General features: G+C 35.7%; 3 protein-coding genes across 12 annotated transcripts in view; 1 reads left to right on the top strand and 2 right to left on the bottom strand.

The window, feature by feature from the left end:
- Positions 1 to 4,504, bottom strand: part of LOC109825697 (protein REVEILLE 3) — a 7,984-nt gene extending 3,480 nt beyond the window's left edge. The window contains exons 1-6 of one of the 4 annotated variants that reach the window (XM_020392571.1): positions 4,146 to 4,504; positions 3,314 to 3,371; positions 2,809 to 2,932; positions 2,544 to 2,690; positions 2,313 to 2,435; positions 339 to 448 (exon numbers count right to left, since the gene is read on the bottom strand). In XM_020392571.1, the coding sequence (XP_020248160.1) occupies positions 339 to 448; positions 2,313 to 2,435; positions 2,544 to 2,690; positions 2,809 to 2,932; positions 3,314 to 3,371; positions 4,146 to 4,333 (750 nt within the window). In that variant the 5' untranslated portion in view covers positions 4,334 to 4,504. Of the gene's footprint in view, positions 1 to 338; positions 449 to 2,312; positions 2,436 to 2,543; positions 2,718 to 2,808; positions 2,933 to 3,313; positions 3,372 to 4,145 lie in introns of all 4 variants that reach the window. The other 3 variants (XM_020392570.1, XM_020392569.1, XM_020392567.1) reach the window with 3 other exon arrangements.
- On the top strand, positions 5,998 to 13,446 carry LOC109826302. Its single transcript, XM_020393321.1, has 4 exons — positions 5,998 to 6,302; positions 8,105 to 8,366; positions 11,300 to 11,367; positions 12,994 to 13,446. The coding sequence occupies exons 1-4, from the start codon at positions 6,165 to 6,167 to the stop codon at positions 13,252 to 13,254; spliced, it is 729 nt and encodes a 242-aa protein (XP_020248910.1). The 5' UTR covers positions 5,998 to 6,164; the 3' UTR covers positions 13,255 to 13,446.
- The window catches only part of LOC109826303 (probable RNA-binding protein 18), an 11,068-nt gene continuing 2,334 nt past the window's right edge, over positions 13,575 to 22,308 (bottom strand). The window contains exons 2-6 of one of the 7 annotated variants that reach the window (XR_002243269.1): positions 21,081 to 21,192; positions 20,590 to 20,716; positions 20,014 to 20,357; positions 17,132 to 17,292; positions 13,575 to 13,995 (exon numbers count right to left, since the gene is read on the bottom strand). Coding sequence is in view for 4 of the 7 variants with exons in the window: in XM_020393323.1 (XP_020248912.1) it covers positions 20,055 to 20,357; positions 20,590 to 20,716; positions 21,081 to 21,160 (510 nt within the window). In the remaining 3 variants the exon portion in view is untranslated. The other 6 variants (XR_002243268.1, XR_002243270.1, XM_020393323.1 and 3 more) reach the window with 6 other exon arrangements.

Raw genomic sequence — 22,308 nt, 5'->3', positions numbered from 1 at the left:
ACCCAATCCTGAACGGGAGACCCTCCTCACCAAATAATCAAAATCATCGTGAGAAATGTACCACAAAATGAGAGCAACTGATACTAGGATGTTTTGAATAAATTTACACTTGCTGAAGATCATTGTTATTAATACACATTATTATATACAATTTTTAAACAACCTAATTATAGTGATCCATAGGGACAGTTGTTAGAAGTACACTTGCCTTCAGCAATATATGATGGTTAACAATGATACTGCAATCCGCCAGAAGACATTATTTCCGAGATTGGGAGAAAGAACTTCACTACTACACAAGCATGAGCAATAAAATTTGCATTTCAAAGAAGACATACCGTCTCAACATCAATTGGATCCATTTCCTTTAGTTTTGGCAGATGACCACTTGTACTTGGGTCAAAGATGCTTCCAATAAAGCTGTATACTTCGGCAAAATCTGGCATAGCTTCACAAAAGACCCAAAAAGGAACAGAAAGGCATAAGAGTGAGAGAGATTATCAAATAATGTTTATAGATGAAAAGAAAGAAGGAATTTCAAGGACAAGGTGGAGAATTTTTGGGTGTACATAGGAACTTATTTGATAGGAATATGGAACATTTTTTGAAAAACTGTGTCTAATATGCTTAGAAAGACTTATATAAGATGTTAATAAAAATAATGTGTATTATGTTTTTCCTGCAAAGCAAATATCTTAAGACAGCCGCCATATTTTCCATTTGGTATAATATTCCATACTCTATCATGATATGCGTCCTGTCTGCATTCTGACATATCATGAAAGAATTATATAAGTCGTTGAAGAAATATTCACTTTTTGAGAGAGAGATTTTGTTCAGATGAAACAGAAAAATGGATTCCTTAAACTTGGCAATAAACTGCCAAAATTAACAACCAAAAATTATGTAGAGAGACATGATAATTTTGTACTGTCTCAGGTTTTCAGCAATATTCTCTATTGTCGAATAGAGTTGCAGAAAGAATGATCAATCTAGATGGCAGATGAGAAAGGCCATGTGCTAACTGCTAACTGAAAGGTGTCTTCTTGAAGAAAAGAATTACAACAGGGGTTAATTTCAGAAAACCTCCCCCAACAAATAACTAGAATTGTAAAACCTCCCCCAAGTTTCTAAATCATCAATCAACCCCCTAATGTTTTAACTTCTATATTTGGAGTAATTGTTTGTTAACAGTGTTAGCTAATAATTGTTAAATGTCGCTTTTTGCCTCTTAATCAATTAGTGCAGATCACTTTCAAACACGCTAGTAAACCCTAATTCCTCTTTATTCTTTCTCCTGACCAATAAAATTCAATCATAAAAAAGTCCAAAGAGAGTTTTCTTATTCCCGGCAAGAAATCGACATTTATATACACTCTCCATGTATAATTGCAAGAGTGTACATTACTCATGATTATGTGTGAGGGGTTTGTGTATAACACTGTACAGATGGCAAGGGTGCATGTTAACCAGGAAAGTGAAAAATCAGGTGCTTCAAGGGCCAGGCTAAGAGAAACTGAGATCCCAAATAAAGAGTTGGGAGTATTGTTTGTAACTTGTGGATTGTATGTGCTTCCAAGTTTTCAATCTTTTTAATTTCAGAATATAATGCCATATATGAAATGTGCATGCATGGATTTTATTAGGAACTAGAAACTTTAAGAAAATCAAGGATCCCTTTGTTCTCCTCTTGGTGCAGAATTTGTGAACTTAATAAAAATTGAGTGAAAATAAGAAAGATTTATCAACCTACAGACTGGAGTAAAAACTAATATGAAAGAAAGGGGTATTTTGGTCAACAAAAAATTTATTTTCCATCAAAACCAACGGAAATATGAATGTGATGAGAAGTTATGACTATTTGACGAATTAGAAACTTGGAAGAGGTATTTTGATTCTAGTGATTAGTTTAGGGGGCTTTCTAAAATTAACCCTTATAATAATGTCACATTTTAACTGAATGGTTCCATTAAATCTTTAATCATAAGGGTGACATGAAGTATTTTCTTTTTCAAAAAGAGAGGTAATCCTCGTGTACGTTTGTTCATTGCTAATGTTCAGTATATAAGGTGATAATCAAGTTCATGTGTTTAGGAGGAATTCATGCATGTAAGAGCTACTTCAGTACATATGCACTATTCATTAATAATGCGAATTCTTTTTCTTTTGATTTGATAAACCTAAGGCCAAAATCTTATAGTTAATATCCTGTTTGCCTCAGAATTTTGGAGAAGAGTCAATTTCGAAATGTACATTTATCAAAACGGTCATAATGTTAAGCTGTTAACTCTTTACATGAGAAGATTCTTTACCACGAACTGATGGAACATTATTCCCTTGATCACTTGTCTCGCAAACCTGCCATGTGCTAGGAGGACTCGTGGTGCTGCTACAACAATTACTGGCCACCATAGCCCCTGCAGGCCCTATATTATCTGAACAGATAAATTCATCAGCACTTTGTGCATGAAATATCTTGTTTAATTTGAAAAATAGTGGTGCATAATAATGCAGCAGCTTATGAAGGACACGTTACTCTAGACCTTTTGCCATGTCCACAGCATAAGGATGAACAGAACACTGGGCCCAAGAAGACATTTTTCCACTTTTACTAGAGTTCCTAAGCACAGAAGATGAATCTGTTCTGGGAGTATAGCCACGCTCGAGCAGACACGAAGAAGGTTGTAAAACTGCAGCAGGTTGGGGTAACAAGTGAGCTGCAAAATTTTATTACCTCATAAGTCCTCAAAATATAAAACTAAACATAAACTCGACCAATTCTCAGAAATATTTAAGAACAATTCAAACCATTTTTAGAAGCTTTTTGGGGGTATGGATGAGCTGCTTTGCGCTTAGGACGAGGAGGAGGAACATGTTCACTTGTTCCACTCTTCTGAACCTTCAGAAAGTATTTTTGTGCATGGCTCCTTATCTGTGACAAAGGCCGATGCAATATCAATAATAAAAAGAAAATGAAGCAATCTTTTTAGGAAAAGAAACACTGTCCTTCAAAGCAAATAACACTATAACAGATGCATTTTTGGGAGTGGTCTACAGATGCATCCGGTGTATGATGTATTTGGTTGTGAATCCATAACTGATTCTTTGTTTTTGTTTAGTAATATTTTCCGTCTTTTAGTTGGAGTTTCCAGAGATTCAACAAGGGCTATAAAAAACATAAACCGATTCTAACATATTATATTATGGTAATTTGTGGTCATATAAATGATCTGTCATTCTAACTTTCCAAAAGAAATTTGATATAATGCCATTCTAACTTTCCAAAAAAATTTACGCTTGACAAAAACTTTACCTGGATAACAGTCTTTGAGCCCACAAATGCTTCAATTTTTTTCCAATCACGATCAAAGCTGGAACGGTCAAAGACAAAACATAATGAATCTGGCTATCGAAAACTAGCACTGTTGGGAAAGTGTCAAGAACTAATACTGGGTGAGAACAGGTCTACAAGATTAAAGTTAAATCTATGGATCACTACAAGCATATAGTTTAAGATGAAGCTAAGCTCACAAACACATGTAATCTTAAGAGGTTATGAAAAGAACTAAACAGATGATCAAATCATGACTGCTCTGACTCAGGATCACATGCAGTCTATGTTACCCGGGTACTTCTATAATGAAGCCGTAACCATACCAGACACGTATTCGACACTTTCCTGTACCCAAACTTTTGGGATGCATAGAAAATATAATAAATAAAATTTATAGGTCTAAAGTGTAATTTACAAACGAATAGTTTATTAAACAAACAAATCGAGTATACATGGTTAAATTCTATTCGTTTACGAACCTAAAGTTAAAAATTATTCATTTATTGCTAAATCGAAAATGACCGAATATTTAAGCGAATAAATAACGACTATTTGTTAAATATTCAGTTCATTTCCACCCCTATAGCTGCTTCCTCATAAAACCCCTAAAAGCTCCGATCTTTCACGGCTAAATTTCTTCAAATTAAGAACATCAAACCCTAAACCCCAAGTTTGTCAAATCCTGTAACCTAAACTCACAGCTCCATCCTAAATAAAAAACCCTAACTAGCAAACATCGTCCAACTCCCGCCATTCAACCTAAACCGCCGACCTAATCCTAATTCAATGAAAACAAAGAAAATTCACTCACAGCTGCAGCGCTTCCAGAAACTTATCATGCTCAACCTCAGTCCAATTCTCCCTCGACTTCGTAATAGTATAAGGCTTCCTGATCTTTGTGCTCGGATCCTCCGCCGCGGCTGACGTGGCAGTCAACGACCCGATAGCCCCCGGCAACGCCATCGCCTGCTGCTGGCCGACGATGTTAGTAGACACCATAAAGATTTGAACTTTTCTCGATATTTCACTCGATTTCTTGCTCTCTACTGTTTTTTTCTTTTTCTTTTCTTTCTTCCTTTCTTTCTTTCTTTCTTTTTTTTTTTTTTTGGTGTTTTTTTTTGTTCGCGGCTCTTCGATGGAGTTCGAGTGATCGCGGGTTTTGAGGGAAGGGGGAACTGTGGATGTATGTGGACTGAAACGGTGTTGGAATTTTTTACAGCGCAGAGTTAACAAAGTTAGAGCATCTCCAACAGCTTCTCCAAAAATTTCTTCAAAATGGGGAATCAAATGTCATATTCTCCAAATTATTTTTGCTCCAACTCCAACAGCTTCCCCATTTTAAAGAATCATGCATTTATTACAATAATAAAAATATTCTACATCTTTGACTAATAAATAATAAATTATTTATTATTTTGAAGAATCCCCATTTTGACCAAATTATTTATTATTATAATGAGAAGATGGAGTTGTTTTTTGTGGGTTGAGTCTAGAAGAACGTGAAAAAGTGCTTCCCCAAATATTTGCAGAATGCTGCAGATTTGGGGAAGGCTCTCTATTTTTTCTCTCCTATCCCCATTTTGGGGAATGAGATGGGGAATCTGTTGGACCAAAAAAAAGCTCAAAATTCTCCAAATTTTAGAATACCAAGAAGATAGGGAACCTGTTGGAGATGCTCTTAGGGGTTGTTTGCCTCGTGGTCGTGGATATTGATTTTAAAATTTTGGATTTGTCGTAAATCCTCAAATCCCCAAATTGCAAAATCCTCGCTTTTTTGTTTGTTTGGAGGAATAGTGCGAGGGATAATGTATTTTCTTGGAATTTTTCTTTGTTTGTTTATCTATTTATCTATGTACACAATCATATTAAAAATTTTACGGATATATTATGTGTATCAACTCAACAAGGATAATTTGGACTTAAATATAAAAGTGTATAATCCACTCTAATTTTATTTTAAACTACCATAATTACATTTTAAAATACTTTAAAATTGGAGTACAATAAATATAAAAGGGACGCTAAATTTTTGTAAACCCCCCTTAACTTTGGATGATTACCAGAATTTTTTTTTTAACTTTGAAAATATTAGAAAACACCCTTAAGCTTAGCGGTTGTCAGAAAACTCCCCATAACTTTGAGATATTATTAGAAAATCCCCCTAATTTAAGGGGGTTTCTGATAAAATCCCAAAGTTAAATTGGGTTTTTGATAAAATCTAAAAGTTAAAGGGGAGTTTTTGTGATAATCCTGATACTTAACGTAATTTTATGATATTTTGAAAGTTAAGGAGGTTTTCTGATATTTAGCCTAAAAATAATTCAGCTGACATTTGTAGTAAAAAACGATGACGTGGAGGGCTAAAATTTTCAATATACCTCTCACGGCCCTTACTTATAAAAAAAACCCACCACGGGTGACTCCAGGCTGAGCTTTTTAAAAAATATTAGTAGTCAAACAAATAAAAAATTAAAAATTAAAAAATCAACCAACATTAAGAATTTAATAAAAAGTCTTAAAATTAGCTTTTTAAGAGTGGAATATTCACCAGGACTTTTTTACTAAAAAAAATGCCAAACTCTTCGGCCTTTCGGTCAAAGCCCAGAGTTTGACCACCATATAAAATCAGAACTCATTCCCTAGAATCATAGAAAGCAGTAAACTAGAAAAATAAAATGCATCATCATCATCGACGCCGACGTCAGAAAGAGCGCCTCTTTTTTGCGCTCCCGTTCCTTTCGCTCTCCTCTCTCTCCCCCTCTCTCGCTCTCCCCCCTCTCGATCCCTCGATCCTTCAAGCGTCTCGAAAGAGGGGAGAGGAGAGGAGACGATGACGAGGGAGGTCGTGGCTCACGTTTACGACGTGACCAACAGCGGATCTGAGAAGACGAACAACACCATCCTGCAGGTCAACAGGATCTTCAAGGACCGGATCGGGCTCGGCGGGATCTTTCACAGCGCTGTTCAGGTACCGATTCGGTCTTTTTCTTCGGATTTTTGGAGCTAGGGTTTTGGATCTAGGGTTTTAGGTTGGTTGTTGAAGGCGATCCCGGGATTTAGGGTTTTTTTTTGAACTGGTTAGGAATTAGGGAGGAATTCGATGAGATTGTGTTGAAGATTAGCGCGAATCCTTGTTTGCTAACGCTAATCGCGTGGTCGCAAGAACATAAGGCTGTGTGTTCGGGATGAAATCAACACGAAGCTGGCTGTGATTGATTTGGGGGAAAAAAAACCAAAATTAGATTCTTGAGCTGATTGATGCTCTTCTTCCCCTTCCACTAGGGTTTTGGATCTAGGGGTTTTTGACTGCTGGTCGAATCTGGTCTCGTGGTTTGGGGTTTTGGAGTTTACTTGCTGTCAAACTAACTTCTCATCAGGGATCAGTGAGGAATGCGGTTGTACTGTCTCTGCAGGAATTGGGATGCGATGAAATGATGTTTGCTAGCCCTATTTCGGAGGCTGCAAGAACATAAGCTATTAGTTTGGGGGCAACATCACCGTGAAGCTAGCAGAGTTTGGTTAGAGAACAAATGTTAATTAGCTTCTCCATTCTTGACTTGTTCGGTACCATGTTCTCTTGGTTGAGGAGATGGTGATAATGATGATCAGACAGTTGGATTTTTTTCAATTAATCATGTGAAGAACCCTTACCTGTGAAGTAAAAGATATAGTAAAAATCAAGTTTTTGCTTTATGTCATGGTTGTGGGGAACTCACGAGCTGTCCCTACACATTTGAGGATTAATGAAAGTCATTGTTAATTACCTGAGAAGACACAAGGTAAATTTGATTTGCGCAGTGGATTGAGCTGGTGGTTGATGAATTCTGAGATATCTGTGCTTTCGGAAGGGACTGGGCTCGTGTTATTTTCATCTGTATTAAATATGTGTGGACTAACTTGTTTAATACAGCAGCCAAATCGGCCACATGTGTTTATGGATGGAAGGCAAGGAGTATGTGCAGTGCTATTCCTTGACATTGCTCTGTTGGGTTTGGTTGAGACTAGTTGGTCACTAACAGTCGACTAGGATTATCCTTTCTTTGTAGGCCGTTCTTTCGAAGATGGGCCTATTACAAGACTAGTTGGTTTCGTGTTGTTTATGTTGACAATGGACCTAAAGTGGGCAAAAATATCTAATTTTTGTTCAGTGCACAATTCCTTTTCTGATCATGTTTAATTACTATTTGTTTATTCTTTTTTTAAAAACTAAGTTGTAACTTCTGATGCTTGATGTTGATTTTACACAATGGTACATTCTAGTTCCAACTTTTTGTTTTAGAGGTATTACCCCTTAATTGTCTAGGTCTGTGGAACTTGCCTAGGATTGCACCAAATCTTGCCTTGTGAAGCAATTTTTTATGGTCTTGTTGAATAGTAGAAAAACTTTTTGTTGAAGCCACATTCAGCCAGGGATTATGTCTATTATCTATGTTTTGGACTTTTGGAGGAGATAGTTCTTTTGCAGCGATAATTTTAAGTACATCATGGTTACATATCTGAGGGAACCCTAGGATAGAGTTAGCATTTTCAAGTATATTTCATTTATTCATTGATAGTTATGTCTGCAAGTTTGAATGTCTTATCCTCTTGGATCTTAATCCTTACAGTTTCATGGATCTTACTACTGACAGTTTCATAGTTTATTTTTCATTGTTTTCTTCATTTTTTTAATTGTTAGTCCATTACAAGTCGAACTATTTTGCTGATTTATTTTCTGTAAATGAAGATATTTATTGTAATAACTTTAACTCAGGCTTCTGATTTTGGCAGGTTTATGGAGATGAAGAATGGTCATTTGGGTTCTGCGAACAGGGTTCTGGGGTCTTTAGTTGTCCGCCTCGTAAAAATCCAATGTACACCTACCGTGAGAGCATTGTTCTTGGAGAAACCAATTGTTCAATTCTCAAAGTGAATCAGATCTTGAGGGAACTTAGCAGAGAATGGCCTGGACACTCTTATGACCTTCTAGCAAAAAACTGCAACCACTTTTGTGATGTTTTCTGTGAGAGGCTTGGTGTTCCAAAACTTCCAGGTGATGCAATCTTACTTTATGCTAATGTAGTTGAAAAATATATTTACCATAAATAACTTCCTAGCAAGGAATTCATGTGTACTTTCTTATGTTTGTTTCCTTTACCGAGGATTTCCCAGTTGTTTGGTTTACTTAGTTGTTATCTTGTTGATACTTATTTTGTAGTTACCTGATTATGCGACCTTGAAACATTTGAACACCAACTTGTATAGCTTCTTGCTTGGTGCTTGCTTTTTATGTGTTTTATATTTTCCCCTGTAAATACCCAGTAATTTGAGGATTAAATATTGAACAAAACCTGTTTAAGGTTGCTTTTTTTCTTCTGTTATTGGAAGCAAATATATCTTTGCACTCTTGTATCAAGTAAAATATTGTTCGATGATGTTTATTGATTCTATGTATTATTTTGCTGCTGTTAGAGTTCGTAATGCATAGTTTCCTTTATTTATTTAAAAATCTATGATTCTGTTTTGGTGCTCTAGAATGGTTAATTTTGGTGACCTTATGCCTTGTCTTTTGTGAGCATAATATGATGCTAAAAATAGGTCATTCTGTGTTCTAGGTTTTAGTCTCTTATTGAATGATGTACTTTGACCACCGTTACAATTATGAGAAAGCGATTGTTCTATTAATTTTTTGAGTTGGCAATATGTACTCTTTTCTCTGTTTCTGCTATGTTAAAGTCCATCTCTGGGTTATTTTAGTCTCCTTATTCTTTTACAACCGCAATCTACCTCCATTTCAGTTTATCCATGTCCATTACCTACATAATGCTCACATGCACACTGCTAACTAGTGTACTTACAAGAATAGAACAATGATGACTATAGGTAGGCTTGGCAAACATGGATGGAGGCCATTAATAAGGATATGTCACTTGTTAATTCAACCAGCAAGATTCACGTAGCTGAATGGGAGAAACCAATTCATGTTAGGATTTGTTGTTAGAAAGTTAGTAGTCAAATGCTTCAATATCTACTAATTCTTTACTTCATCTTTACTTGATTATCCTCGCCTCTGCTAAACACCTCGGTCCCTGTATAACTGTGATGGTTTTTGTAACGTTGTGGTCCTCAACTTTGCATCTTCCTTTCGTCTCAGTAGTATGAACTAGTCACATAATAAGCGTCAATATTTTCCGTTCCGTTTTGGCAAACATGGATCGAGGCAATTAAAAGCATATTTCAATTGTTAATTCAACCGGCAAGATGTCTCTTCACATAGCTGAATGGAAGAAACCATCTCATGTTAGAAAACTCTGTGATTTATGATCAAGACCTTGTTGTTCTTAGAAAGTTAATACTCACATGCCGATATCTGTTAATTCTTTACTTCATCTTTACTTGATTATCCTCACCTCTGCTAAACACCGGGTCCCCGTAGAGCAGTGATGGTTTTTGTAATGCTGTGGTCCTCAACTTGTTAGCTTCCTTTCGGTTTCAATAGTATGAAGTAGTCACTTATTAAGCTTCAGTTTTTCCCATTTTGTTCAGATGTTTCTGATTTTCGAAACTTTTGATTAAGAAAGACAATTGTTATAGATTACTTTGGTTATAGGAAATCTCATCTTCACGGAAATTCTCACTAAAGTTGGACTCCATATGTTATGTTTTGGCATAACTACTTTGAACATTCATTTTTAATTGCTTTTCACATTTGTCTCTCTGTCAACCTACACTAGATCATTTGCGATTTGCATATATTGGGGCCTGTCTTTTTGCTATTGCATCTCTATTTGTGAGTTATACAAATTCTAGCAGCTAGGTTTCTGTCTTTTCTAATTAACTGGACTAAAGGTTAACTTTATTGGGGAACACTGGTTTATTTTATTAACAATTCTGAAAAAAGCTTAAGCTTCAGAGTGGCACTGATGGCTCTACTTGATATGGGTACTGGATTCTACAATGATGGTTTTATATTACATGTACTTGGGTTGTATGTTTGCTCCCCACCTGAAAAGATACTGTTAGTTGAGGCTATAAAAACATCAAGACAAATTGATGACATGATCAGAGCCTTTTTGATGGTGCCAAACAACTATATAAATCATATAATGAACAAGTAGGGAGAAGGATAATTTAACTAATGAGAGATTTGATGACTCAGTAGTGTTCATAGAATCATAAGAGATCACCACGATACTTCTATTCTATGGAATATGCATGCGTCATCTTAAGCTAATTCATTCCCAATTGAGTAGAATCTTCTTGAAGAGTATGTAGATCCCTAACTCTGGTCAGGCGCCCGACCTTTTTAATTTACAAAGATTTTCTGTGACAAAAATGCAGAAGGCAAAGGCTCTGCCACTTGATATGTTTTTTCAGATCTTTAGTTGATATTACTAATTTTGCATGAAAATAGATGAATTCGCAACTGTTACTGTGTGCTATGGCTAATAAGGGAGCACTCAGACTAAACAGATAAGAGCCTGGTGACAGTTCAACTGCAACAACTGCGTCAATTGTATGTTCACCACTGTATTCTGAGAGGCTCCACCTTTAGAGACATTATCACCATTAACTTATAAGCTATGATGCCTTGGTACGGTGCCAATAAGAAAGCTATTTGGGAATTGAGAACAACTTGCCTAGTATATATTACATGGCCATTTGTATATGTGTGTAGTGTATGCAATTCCAGCGTTTGAAGTTGGTGCTAACATTGTATTAAACCATTACCTTTGATGTGTTTATTCATCTTTATGCTATTTTTTTGAAGAGTATTGGCAAATAGTGGTGATACATAAAAAGGCTTTGATGTCACGCTACCAATATCTTTTCATTCATCTTCCACCATCTTATTGTCATTTTTGATGTGCTGATAATTTGAACCTATCCGCTCAAAAGCTCTGTTTAACTTAATAGGAGAAAAACTAACCTTCACTGGCGAATTATTTTCTAAATCACATCTCCAATTATTTGTGATTTTTGCAGCATGGATCAATCGATTTGCAAATGCTGGAGATACTGCCATGGTTGTTGCAGGAAATACAGCAGCACGGGTGAGATATTCTTGCATGGTGTTTAATTTCCTGATTTTATTTATTTTTTTATTTTTGTTTTTTGTTTTTCCCGTTAATCATTAGCAAAAGAATATCCTGATTTTGTACATTTTGACTTTGTAGTTTTGGGATGGCTATAATATAGTACTAGGCCCTTGTGGATTTTGTTAGCAGTTAATTTGAAACTTTATAAGTAACTTTCTCCTCGTGCTACTTAAATTTGTTTAGTTTCACTTGGAGTTATGGTTTTGAAATTTTTACCCACCCTTCATTTGTCAAATAGTTTCTATGAAGGTAGCGAGCACATCCTAACTGATTACAAATTTCTGTTCATTTTTGTAAATAATGTATCCAGACTGCTCATATGACTTTCTGTTTTGTTCACTTTACTATTCTCTACTTTGAATGTTATAATGACCATGAGTGGTAAATGTAGTCTAATCGTTTTTCTTTCATTAATCATTTTTCTTTCATTTCATCTGCACAATTTTATATATTAGTATGATTATGGTTGACCATGGTAAAACCTACCGACAAGGGGTCCCAAGTAGATACCAGATACATGACAATTAAGAAGACGAGAGTTAATGGATGAGGGAAAACCATCAGTGGAAACTACCCCTTTTATTACTCTGGCGGAGGGCTACTTAAGGATGAAGGAATAGCTATATTGAGAAGTCAACTATGAGGATTTCTTCGCGGTCATTTTCCTTGAAACTCTGAAAATATTGCTGCGGATATTTATATGTTAACAGTTTTCCATGATGCTTGTGTTCTAATGTTGCCCATATCGGCACCAACTGCACTACATCTTTTTGTTCCCTCCTATTCCGAATCAACTTTTGACAACTATTGACCAAAAGACAACAATTATTTTTTTAATAAAAAACAACAATATTAAATTACCTTCAANGTAGTCATTGCTACTGATAATGGGAACATTGGGAAGAACCCTACCATCTTCGAGATCCACTTTCTCGATGATCCCCTTCTTTCTACTGCCATCACCGCCTCCCTTGCCATCCTCTCACCCTCTGTGTCTCCCATCACCACCTCCCCTGAAGAAAATATTATTCTTGATGATGGATTAGCAAGAAAAGGCCCAAGTAATTTTTAATATGTTAATGTGAAAATAAGGCCATTGCAAGCATTAGCAGATCAACAGGCGAAGGGTATATATTGTCAGCAGAATAAACAAAGAGGAGGGTTCTGATATGGACTGGATTAATATTTATAGTGTAAACCTGAAAGAACCCAAAACGGCATTCTTTTATCCTTAAAAACAGAGGGCTTTTCGATCATTTAGCATCACACATGAGACCCACGTGATGCTGAGTTTTAATACAGAGCTTTAACTGCCCTTCACATTTAAAAGGGTTTATGTGCATATTTAAAAGTTCGGAGTTATAATTGGCGAGCCCAATAATACTCGTGCTCTGTGTGCAATAAACCCTTTATATAATGCTACATGTAATTCCCATCTACTATAATGCTTATAGCCAGCGTTCACGGCTTTGTATTGCTTCCCCCATATTTTCTTATATCATTCACTCGTAATGATATTTGTTTTTGCTCCTCTCTTCTACTTACTGCCTCTTCCGTGTGCTTTTTCTTCACGAATTTCAGCTAAGGCAAGCAAAGACGGAAATTGTAGCTGCCAGCAAGGTGGCCTACAAATTCATGGCAGGCCTCGGCTCTAACTCTCCAACGACTCCCGAGTCCCCAAACAATCAAGAAAGAGGCAGTCCCAGGTTTCAAGGTGCCTGGTTTAAAAAACTCGCCTCAGTTGGTGCCAAGCCTTCGAGTAGTGCCCTTGAGTTCTCACATGAAGATGGTGATGATGGATCTTTACTGAGGCAGAAACGGAGCTCGGATCATAATATCTGAGGGGACATTTGATTCGGTTGTATCATAGATTGTTGTTTGATTTGTGTACGAGTAGGGAGGAAAATTTGTTAGTTTTGTGGTTGAAACTGTATAAAAACTCTTCAAAAATTCTTTACAAACTTGCTGTGGGAACAAAAGCTTAAAGAGTGAGTGCTAGTACATTGACTGGGTGCTAACGCTGTGTTTGTATTATGCCCTGACCCTCAGTAAAAATGTTATATTTGAAAAAAAATTTGACCCCCTTGGTAGATCCTACTTGGTTCCTGTCTGTACTCAAAGAGGGAGGGATCAATTTTGGGGAATAAAATTACCGGGTTGAGAGAATTTGGAGAAACTATGCATTGCACCATCAGTAGTATTTTATGGAAACAAATTGTTACGCTTCCCTCTAATATTGCCTCTATATTGCGATGCATAAAATCATTTTACATCCTCTTTCTATATATCGACGCAATAGCGTGCATCAACCTAAAGCATTTTGGCTCCGCGATCAAATTGCGAGTACTGGCTCTAGTAAGTGCAGTAGCAATGGTTCGAGCTACGCCGCCAGCAATCTGAGACTTGATCAGCCCCCCCTTCGGTATGATCTCTTCTGTGTGCATCCCACATCTTTCATTAATCCCATGAGGTCGTTGAAAACCTTGTTGTAGCTCATAGTGTTAAGCTGAGAAGGCTGTTTTTTGTGATCTTTGGCTGCGTCTGCTCTTATGAATTTGGCCTAAATATTTATATCAAGCATGTCTGAAAATTAAAGACTCGAAAATGAGAAGGCGAAAATAGTTTGAACAATGGAATTAACAGAAGTAGAGAGCCTGACTCGAGCGAAATGTTATTGGAGATAAGCATCATAGATTGATTTATTAATGGTGGTTGTTGCGTCTGACATTATAAGAAAGGTAGATAATATGCTTTGCTACAGGGACCCAAAATATAGCACCAATAAGAGCATCTCCAACCACAAAACCCAAAATGGTGTAGTTTTCACATCAAGTTGGTGTAGTTTTTACACCAAATTACTATTCCATCTCCAACCCATTACACCAAATTTTACACCAAAAAGAATATTCATTTTATTATTCTTATCTTTTAACATTTTATCTATTTAAAATATTTAACAAATTATGTAATTATATAATACATTACATATAATTAATTATAGTAATATATTTTATGAATAAAATAAAAATATAAAAATTAAATGTTAAATCAAATTAAAATATTATTTTCATAAATTCAACTAAAGATTACATTTAACATCACAAAAAAAAACATCACACTTGCAAGCAAAAAATAAAAATAAAAGGCACTACATTTTTATGTCCTAATTTTTATCTAAATGGTGTAGTTTTTCTTATTTCTTTTTAAATTTTATTTTAATAATTATTTTATACTCTAATTTCATTATAATAATTAATATAAGATAATATATATTATTAATACAAATATAAAAAACAAAAGCAAAAAGAATAAAATTTAAAAGAAAAAGCAAAAAGAAAAGAAAATATGAATAAAAGAATAAAGTTTAGAAAGAAAAAAAAATTTGCGCCATTGCTACAGTGTTGCGCCATTTCTGGCGCAACACTGTAGCACCCCGCTAATTTAGCGGGGTGTTTGGCGCTCCATTGGAGCGCCAAAATACTCCAAAATGGAGTTTTGGCGCTCCATTGGAGTTGCTCTTTTTGGCGCTCCATTGGAGCGCCAAAATACTCCAAAATGGAGTTTTGGCGCTCCATTGGAGTTGCTCTAAGAGGGACAAATGAGGTGTCCCCCTCCTATTGAATAATGAGTTGGCCATCATTAATGATGGCCAACTCATTATCCAATAGAAGTAAGACACCTCACTTGTCCTCCCTATTAGTCTCATATTTTGAGTCCTTGAGGAATTTTTCTATCAGATATTATGAGATTGGGTATAAATATGAAGTTATATTCTCTGTTCTCTTATCCCCAAATTATAAAAGTACAACACCTATAAATAAAGGGTTATGGTCCCTAATCTAAGGGTACGTTAACATTCTCTATTCTCTTATCCTCATCTAAAGATATTCTTAAGCAGAGACCCTCAAGATTAGAAGATCATCAAAACCCTAATTCAGATCCGTGTAATGGATTCAAGTATAGCTTCCGCTCTTGTTGTTTTAATCTCTTTGGATTAATCACGGTTGTTAAATCTATATTAGATTGATTTAAGTTCAACAATATTCACGCAGGAGTAGGGGAGGTTTGGTTCCAATTTTTGGTAGCTTCTGCAACTGGGGACACTTGTACATGGGGCAAATTAGCAATTAAGTGTTGTCAGAAAGGGTTAATTCAGATTGAGTTGGTGTCTAGTTTGGGTTGGGCTTAAGATTGAGGTTGAGTTTTGTGGGGATGGATTAGCTTAGGATAGTTGGAATTATTTTGCTTATGGTATTGTTAGTTTTTCAACATATGATGACAGTATAAATGTATAATGAGAATAACATCTAAAAACTACTGCGGTTAAAATAATATTTTCTATAATTGAGATGGATGCTAACCGGAGGAATAAATAGCAACTATAATGATTTGAGAAGAAAATACTTTAAGAATAATTCAAGGGATCAATGCATAATAGTGTTTTGTATATTTAGTTGGAGAGCTAGGCTATTCTGATCAAAACTTCAATTCATGATTCCCTTGCATGTGAAGTGATAACTCGAAACTATACAAGGAGTTATACCTTAATTGAGTTTTTTTTTTCCCCTATAAAAAATGGTTTAGAGTCTAAAGAATACTTATTATGCTAGATTTTCCTTCTTAATCAAATTTCGAACAATAAGTATATTACCACATCTTTATTTTTAATTTACATTCTCTATGAATAGCAAACAGCATTTTTCTATATTTACTATGTAAATAGAAGCTTCTATGCTAATTACTAAATATGCACCCACAGACAAGGCAAAACTTCAATGGAGATCCTGATGTATTGACCAAATATCATTTAAGTCCTTATTTTTAAAAATCATCAATGGAGTTCCCTAATGTTATCTCCATCACCGGTTTAGGTCGCTGACGTGGTGATGATGTAATCTTGTCATGTCACTACCACGCTAGCAAAAAGTTTAGTGAAATTACAACTTCAATACCACAGAACGGTAGTGAAATTATTAGTTTATATTGAACTTGAACTTTCACTAATGTTTTTGCTAACATGACAGAGTCACGTTAGTAAAAGTTAAATGAACTTCGTAAAAAAAAGATCTAGGCTGATGACAAAAATAACGTTAGGAACCCTCACTGATAACTTCCAAACATTAAGAATCTAAATGATATTTGGTTGGTACATTCGGAATCTCCGCTAAACTTTTGCCCACAGATAAATACCAATAAGAACCAGTCCTCGGCCTAGTCTCCTGTCCAAGGTGCATTGAATTGATGTTATCAAATATCGAGCATGTCATCATTTTCTCGCACAAAGTATTTTGGAAACTACTAAACAAACAAATTTTGCCAACCGCAATATCAATGTGGACGTATACTACTAATTTCTCTTTGGTGGAGACCAGCAAACCAAAATCTGTGTATAAATACAGACGTTTGCTTGAAGGAAAAAAAAAGTTTAAAGAGAAATTAATAGTTCGTAAAAAAATAAAAAGAAAAAGAAAAGGCGGCAAGGGGATATATATTAAGTAAATGGATAGCGATTCATTTGATGAGAATTACTACTCGGATGGAGATGAAACTGAAGAGGATGAAAGTGACCAATCGGAGGTTTTGAGATGAAACTATGCCTTCAACATTAATGAATAATTGCAATGCGCGTGTTGATTTATCTAGTAAACTTTTTTTTTCTCATGCAAAAAAAAAAAAAATGCAGGTAGAGATGCATCTAGAGAGTAAAAAGGAAGCGTACGATCGATACATGGACATGCTGTTGAAGCGAGCTCGTGACATCGTCGGTGAAGAAGACGGCTCTGAAGAATCAGAAGACGACGGCGAATGATCTCCTGCTCGCAACATGAAGTTGGAACTGATACTCATTTGATGAGAGCGATGTCCTACGTATACGTGCATCTGAAATGTTCTTGTAATCACAGTATAAATATAATACAGGCGTTTTTTATAAGTTTTTGAGAAAACCAAGCAGTGATGTTCTTGATTTTTTTTTTCCTCTTCTTTCTCTTTCATGAAGCTGTAGAAACCCCTTCAGGAGTAAAAACATAGGACAAGAAACTACTCGCAAAAACATCAATTACTACGAGATCATAATTAGCGGAACTTATTAACATAGTTAGCCTATTCGATAATCCGAATGACTAAATTATTAACCCGTTATATAAGTTTTATTTTAACCCTTATGATCGTTTTTAGTGTTTAGGAATAACAAGGATTTTGACTGTTTTCTTTATAATTAGAGTGGTTAGCTCTTAGTCCTTCTAAATAGGAGTATTAGTAAACCCCTCATTTTGAGGGGTTAACTCATTTTAATCCCTCCAGAAAGGTTAGCTTAACCTTTCTATATATTTTGTGTTTGGCAAATTATAGAGGGTTAACTCACTTTAACTCATATATAATTTTTTTGTGTTTGGCGGGTTAAGCAAGGGTTAAGTCTCCTTAACCTCTCACTTAACCTTTTGCCAAACGATACCTTAATGTTTAAGAGATGAGAAAAATTGCATAGTAGTACATTTGTATATATATCGGTAACAATAATAGTTCATTTGTCCTTAAAAATAAAAAGGAACAAACTCCTCAAACATATAACTAAAAGAAAACTCGAAATGATAAACGAAATACATTCGAACCCTAATTCCCTGAGATAGCAGGACGGTGTTATATTTACCAAATAAGATGTAGTTTTCAGACGGGAGAAATTAAAAATGAGGAGAAATAATCATTTTCCATTCAATCTTGCAACAGTTTGGGAAGCGAAGAAATTCCAAGCAACAGATGTGGGTTTTGACCTCAAGTTTTCGCGAATATTTTGCTCGTGGAAATAATTGCAATATTAATTCTTGTTCTCCATAATTCTCAGTGATCTATAATTTTCCAGGACAAGGCTCAGCATATATCCTCATCTTGCTCTAGCTTAACCCTGTTAGGCCTGTGGCCAAAATATATTAGCTGTCAAGTTCTTCATAATATGAAATCAACTTCATGATTTGGTCTTCCCCAATTATTCTAGTATTAATATTTTGTTACGTAGCTGGTCTGTTAGCTCTCATTTATACATAATTTTCTCTAACAAAATGCTTTTTAATGTTAGCTACAAAACAACTTCACCTCGTGACCTGGTCACTGCCAGGGAAACAATTTTGTGCGTATATCAACAAGTAGGACCCTCTACACAAAATCCAGTATAAAATAATCAGGTAAAAGTGCAAACCAAACAATTACATGACCATAATTAGAAATATGACATGCAATAGTTTATGATATGGGGCAAAATCTTGACTCTTAACTATGTTTTTTATGATCACTCCAAATATCTCTATAAGCCGATGAATGATAGATGAAGGTGATTAGTTCTCTGGTGCTGCAATTTGGCATTCAAAGAAAACCAATGAGATTTGAGGCACAATTTGCAAATCAAGGAAGGATCTTTCGTAGTATTTATCCTCATTTGATGCCTGAACTATGAGAATGATTCAGTCCTTTTTGTGCAGGCCAAAGCCGGGATTTTTGGAGCACTTGAACATTTAATGGTAAGATTAAAACGTAGATTAGCCTATAAATATAGAGATAATGTTTGATTAGTGAGCATTGTGGTTAACATCAGAGAGAGAGAGAGAGAGAGAGAGAGACTTGGAAATTTTGAGAACTATCAGCACAGTAATGGAGGATGATTCTTATGAACGCGATTACTATCACGACGGGGATGAAGGAATTGAGATGGAATGCCAAAGGCAGAAATCAGAGGTAGGTTTCATAAGAATCATTGCCATAAGTTCAGTAACCATTGTTCTTTTTTCTCTAAATGGTACTGCTCCCTTTTCGCAGTTTCTCAAAGTTTCAGTAATCATTTGTTGTGTTGTGCGTATGATCGTGACCCTGTTGTATATCAGATGGTTTAACAATTCTCTTTTGAGTTTGTACTAATAATATGCTACTATAACCAGCTGATAATAACTGTTAATCTGATGGGTATGCTAACTCACTATGTGCATATAAAGTCTGACCTCCTAACATAATAATAGCTACCTATTAACAACGTTTCACTGAGGCACCAGCTTATTAGCTTGCACATCAAAGATTATCACTGCACCTCTAGCATGTTTAAACATACTTAGGGATGCAGTTTCCCTTGCAACATGCAATTTAACTTCTGAATCTTCAAGTAGAGACTCGAGGATTTTTACGATATATTTGTTGGCCTTTAGCTATCTGTTTCAATCAGAACTTGATTGTAATGATTATTATTCTAAATGATGGCAGGTGGAAATGCACATAGATGTGAAAAGGGAAGCATATGACCATTACATGGATATGTTACTGAAGCGAGCATATGAAATTACCAGTGAGCAAGATGATTCTGAATCTACAGAAGATTAGGCATAGCGATCATTTGATGGAGGCTAATGCATGCTGATAAAATTTAAGAGTTGTATTTATTTGCATTTATTTTTTAGTTAATATTATTCTTTTATATGGTGAACAATATCGGTACCTAAAAGAAGCAGATAATATCCAGCAAAGGTATATACTAACTCTAAATTGCAGTCATAAGAACACAGTTTCGACAAAATTACATAATGAGACTGGAGATTCTCAATTTCAAAAACTAGAATCACTTACAGCATGCTTGAGAAAAATCTTCAGCCAATGCTACCAACCATTCAATCTTTGGTTCTTTCAGAATGGTCCCCAAGCTTTGAAAAAGTGCTCTCTGCAAGCTTTGGTTTCTTCATGCTGCAGCCTTCTTCTTCCAAAGACTTCAGCTTATTCTTAATTGCTGCAATCTTAGCATTTCGGTTCACTTGACCTGATGTGCTGCTTCCAGAGCTTAGATTCTTCAAATCAGTGGAAGTTTTAAGGGGATCTGCTGCATCAGCAGAGCACTTCTCACTAGCAAATCGAACAACAAGAGGGCGTCCACATGCCAATCTCCCATTCATCTTTGTCTTCGCTAGTTGAGCTTCCTGCTTGCTCACTTCAAGTAACAAAAATTAGATAATTTGACCAATTGGAAAAATTAGGATAAATTACAGAAAATCCCCATATCACCATTTTCATACCCTATTATGATACATTTTACAGTAAAGTTAATTCTATAATGTTAAAACATTTGGGGGATTTCATGTCGCTCATGCAGACCTTAAGGGGTTTTCTGTAATTTACCCTAGAGAAACTGATGTTTAGAATGTAGGGTACCTCTTTAGTACTGTACTCAATAAAAGCATAACCACGTGGTTCTCCACGTTTAGGGCCACGGGTGTGCCACAAAAAATCCTCGGATACAATCTTCCCAAAAGGAGAAAACACCCTTAACACATGAGCCCTGTAAATTTAGCATGCATTAATAACAAAGAACATAGAAATTTGAAGGGTTGATTGCGCATACACCCCCTGTAATGTCGCTGTTTAACACTTACAAGGCATGTAGTTTCATAGTTGCAGATAGACCACCCATTGGCTAGTTTTTTTTACTCTTTTACCCCTGGTGAAATTTTGGCAGATATTGCCCCTGGGTGAAATTAGTGAGCTTAGCTAAGGGTAGAAGAGTTCAAAATAAAACCAGGGTATATCTACAGCAATGAAACTACAAGGGTGGTAGTAAGTTCAAAACAACGACAGGGGGTCCATGAGCAAGTAACCCAAATTTAATAGATCAAATTTGAATATAGGAACAGTATTAATCTTACTCTGTGATTCTATGGTCAAGATTGCCAACATATAGTCTGCTTTCACAATTCTCATCAGCCATACCTCTGAAATCCTGCATTTTAGTTGCACAACTTAGAGTTGATACAGGTGCTGTAGGCATGTTAGTATGAAAGAAGTTAGAAACGAGAATTTTTGTATTGTTCTCATCCTCAAGAACTTAACCAAACACTTAACTCATAAGGCAAAACACTCAGATACTTATCAAAGAGGAGCTCAGCTGAAGCAAATACATTTCAAGAAAAGCAACCTTAAGAAAAGTGGGTGGATTTCAGGAGAGCATAACTCATAGTTACTTTTACTTCCTCCTCTTTTTTTCATTTGTTTGTGTGCGCGTGTGTTCGATGAAGGAATTGTGAATGGTTCGTTGGATTGGACTACAACCAGACTGAATTATGTGCAGAAATATACTGCAATATCGTAAGTAACATTTCCACAATAGACCCTTACATTTTTAACTGAGTTCCTCAAAATCTTTAGATTTGTTATTAGACCCCTAATTCTTATAAATTGTCTCAAAATTAGTCCCTCAAAACATTGAAATTGCTATTAAGTTACCCCCCCCCCCCAATTATTATGACTGTCTCCAAGTATTTACAATCAAAAGCAGCAGTTGGTGTATATAAAGATCTTGAGGACCTAATAGTGACTTCAATAATTTGACAAACTAATTTTAAAATAGTAAAGATGTAAGAAGCTAATATCCGAAAAAATCCAAAAAAAATATTTGAAAGGCCAATCATCACCTTAGAATTTAAAGCAAGCACCCCTAATCTGCCACTCAATCCTTAATTCACAATTCAAAAGTCAAAACATCAATCAAATTCTCCTCAGAAGAGTGGAATTAAGATATAGATATATGGGTTTTTGCTTGAAAACCACGTCAACTTTGTCCAAATTGATACTTACCACCTTTATTTTTTATTTTTGATCAAAATCACCTTATTTGCTTACATGTTTGCAATGTCATACTTTTTAATGTTTTCTGTTTTAAAAAACTTGTAATTCCTATTATACCCTCCAATCTAACTTAAGAGGGGGAAGAAAAGGAGGAGGAAAGGAAGGAGAGAGGGGAAAGGAGGTTGGCAGTGATGGGTTGGCAGCGGGAGAGGAGGTTGGCAGCGAGAGTGGAGAGGGAGGAAGAGGGGAGGGAGGAGGAGGAGGAGAGGAAGAAAATGAGGATGGAGGAGGGAGGGGGAGGGGGGCATT

The sequence above is a fragment of the Asparagus officinalis genome, chromosome 10 (assembly GCF_001876935.1).
Source record: "Asparagus officinalis chromosome 10, Aspof.V1, whole genome shotgun sequence".
NCBI classification, from domain to species: Eukaryota; Viridiplantae; Streptophyta; class Magnoliopsida; order Asparagales; family Asparagaceae; genus Asparagus; species Asparagus officinalis.
This window is presented reverse-complemented; position numbering and strand designations above follow the sequence as displayed.

Excerpts from the sequence above, each read along its gene's own strand:
- LOC109826302 (XM_020393321.1), top strand. The coding sequence starts at position 6,165 with ATGACGAGGGAGGTCGTGGCTCACGTTTACGACGTGACCAACAGCGGA. Across the intron at positions 6,303-8,104 it reads TCTTTCACAGCGCTGTTCAG|GTTTATGGAGATGAAGAATG; the intron begins GTACCGATTCGG and ends TGATTTTGGCAG. Across the intron at positions 11,368-12,993 it reads CAGGAAATACAGCAGCACGG|CTAAGGCAAGCAAAGACGGA; the intron begins GTGAGATATTCT and ends CACGAATTTCAG.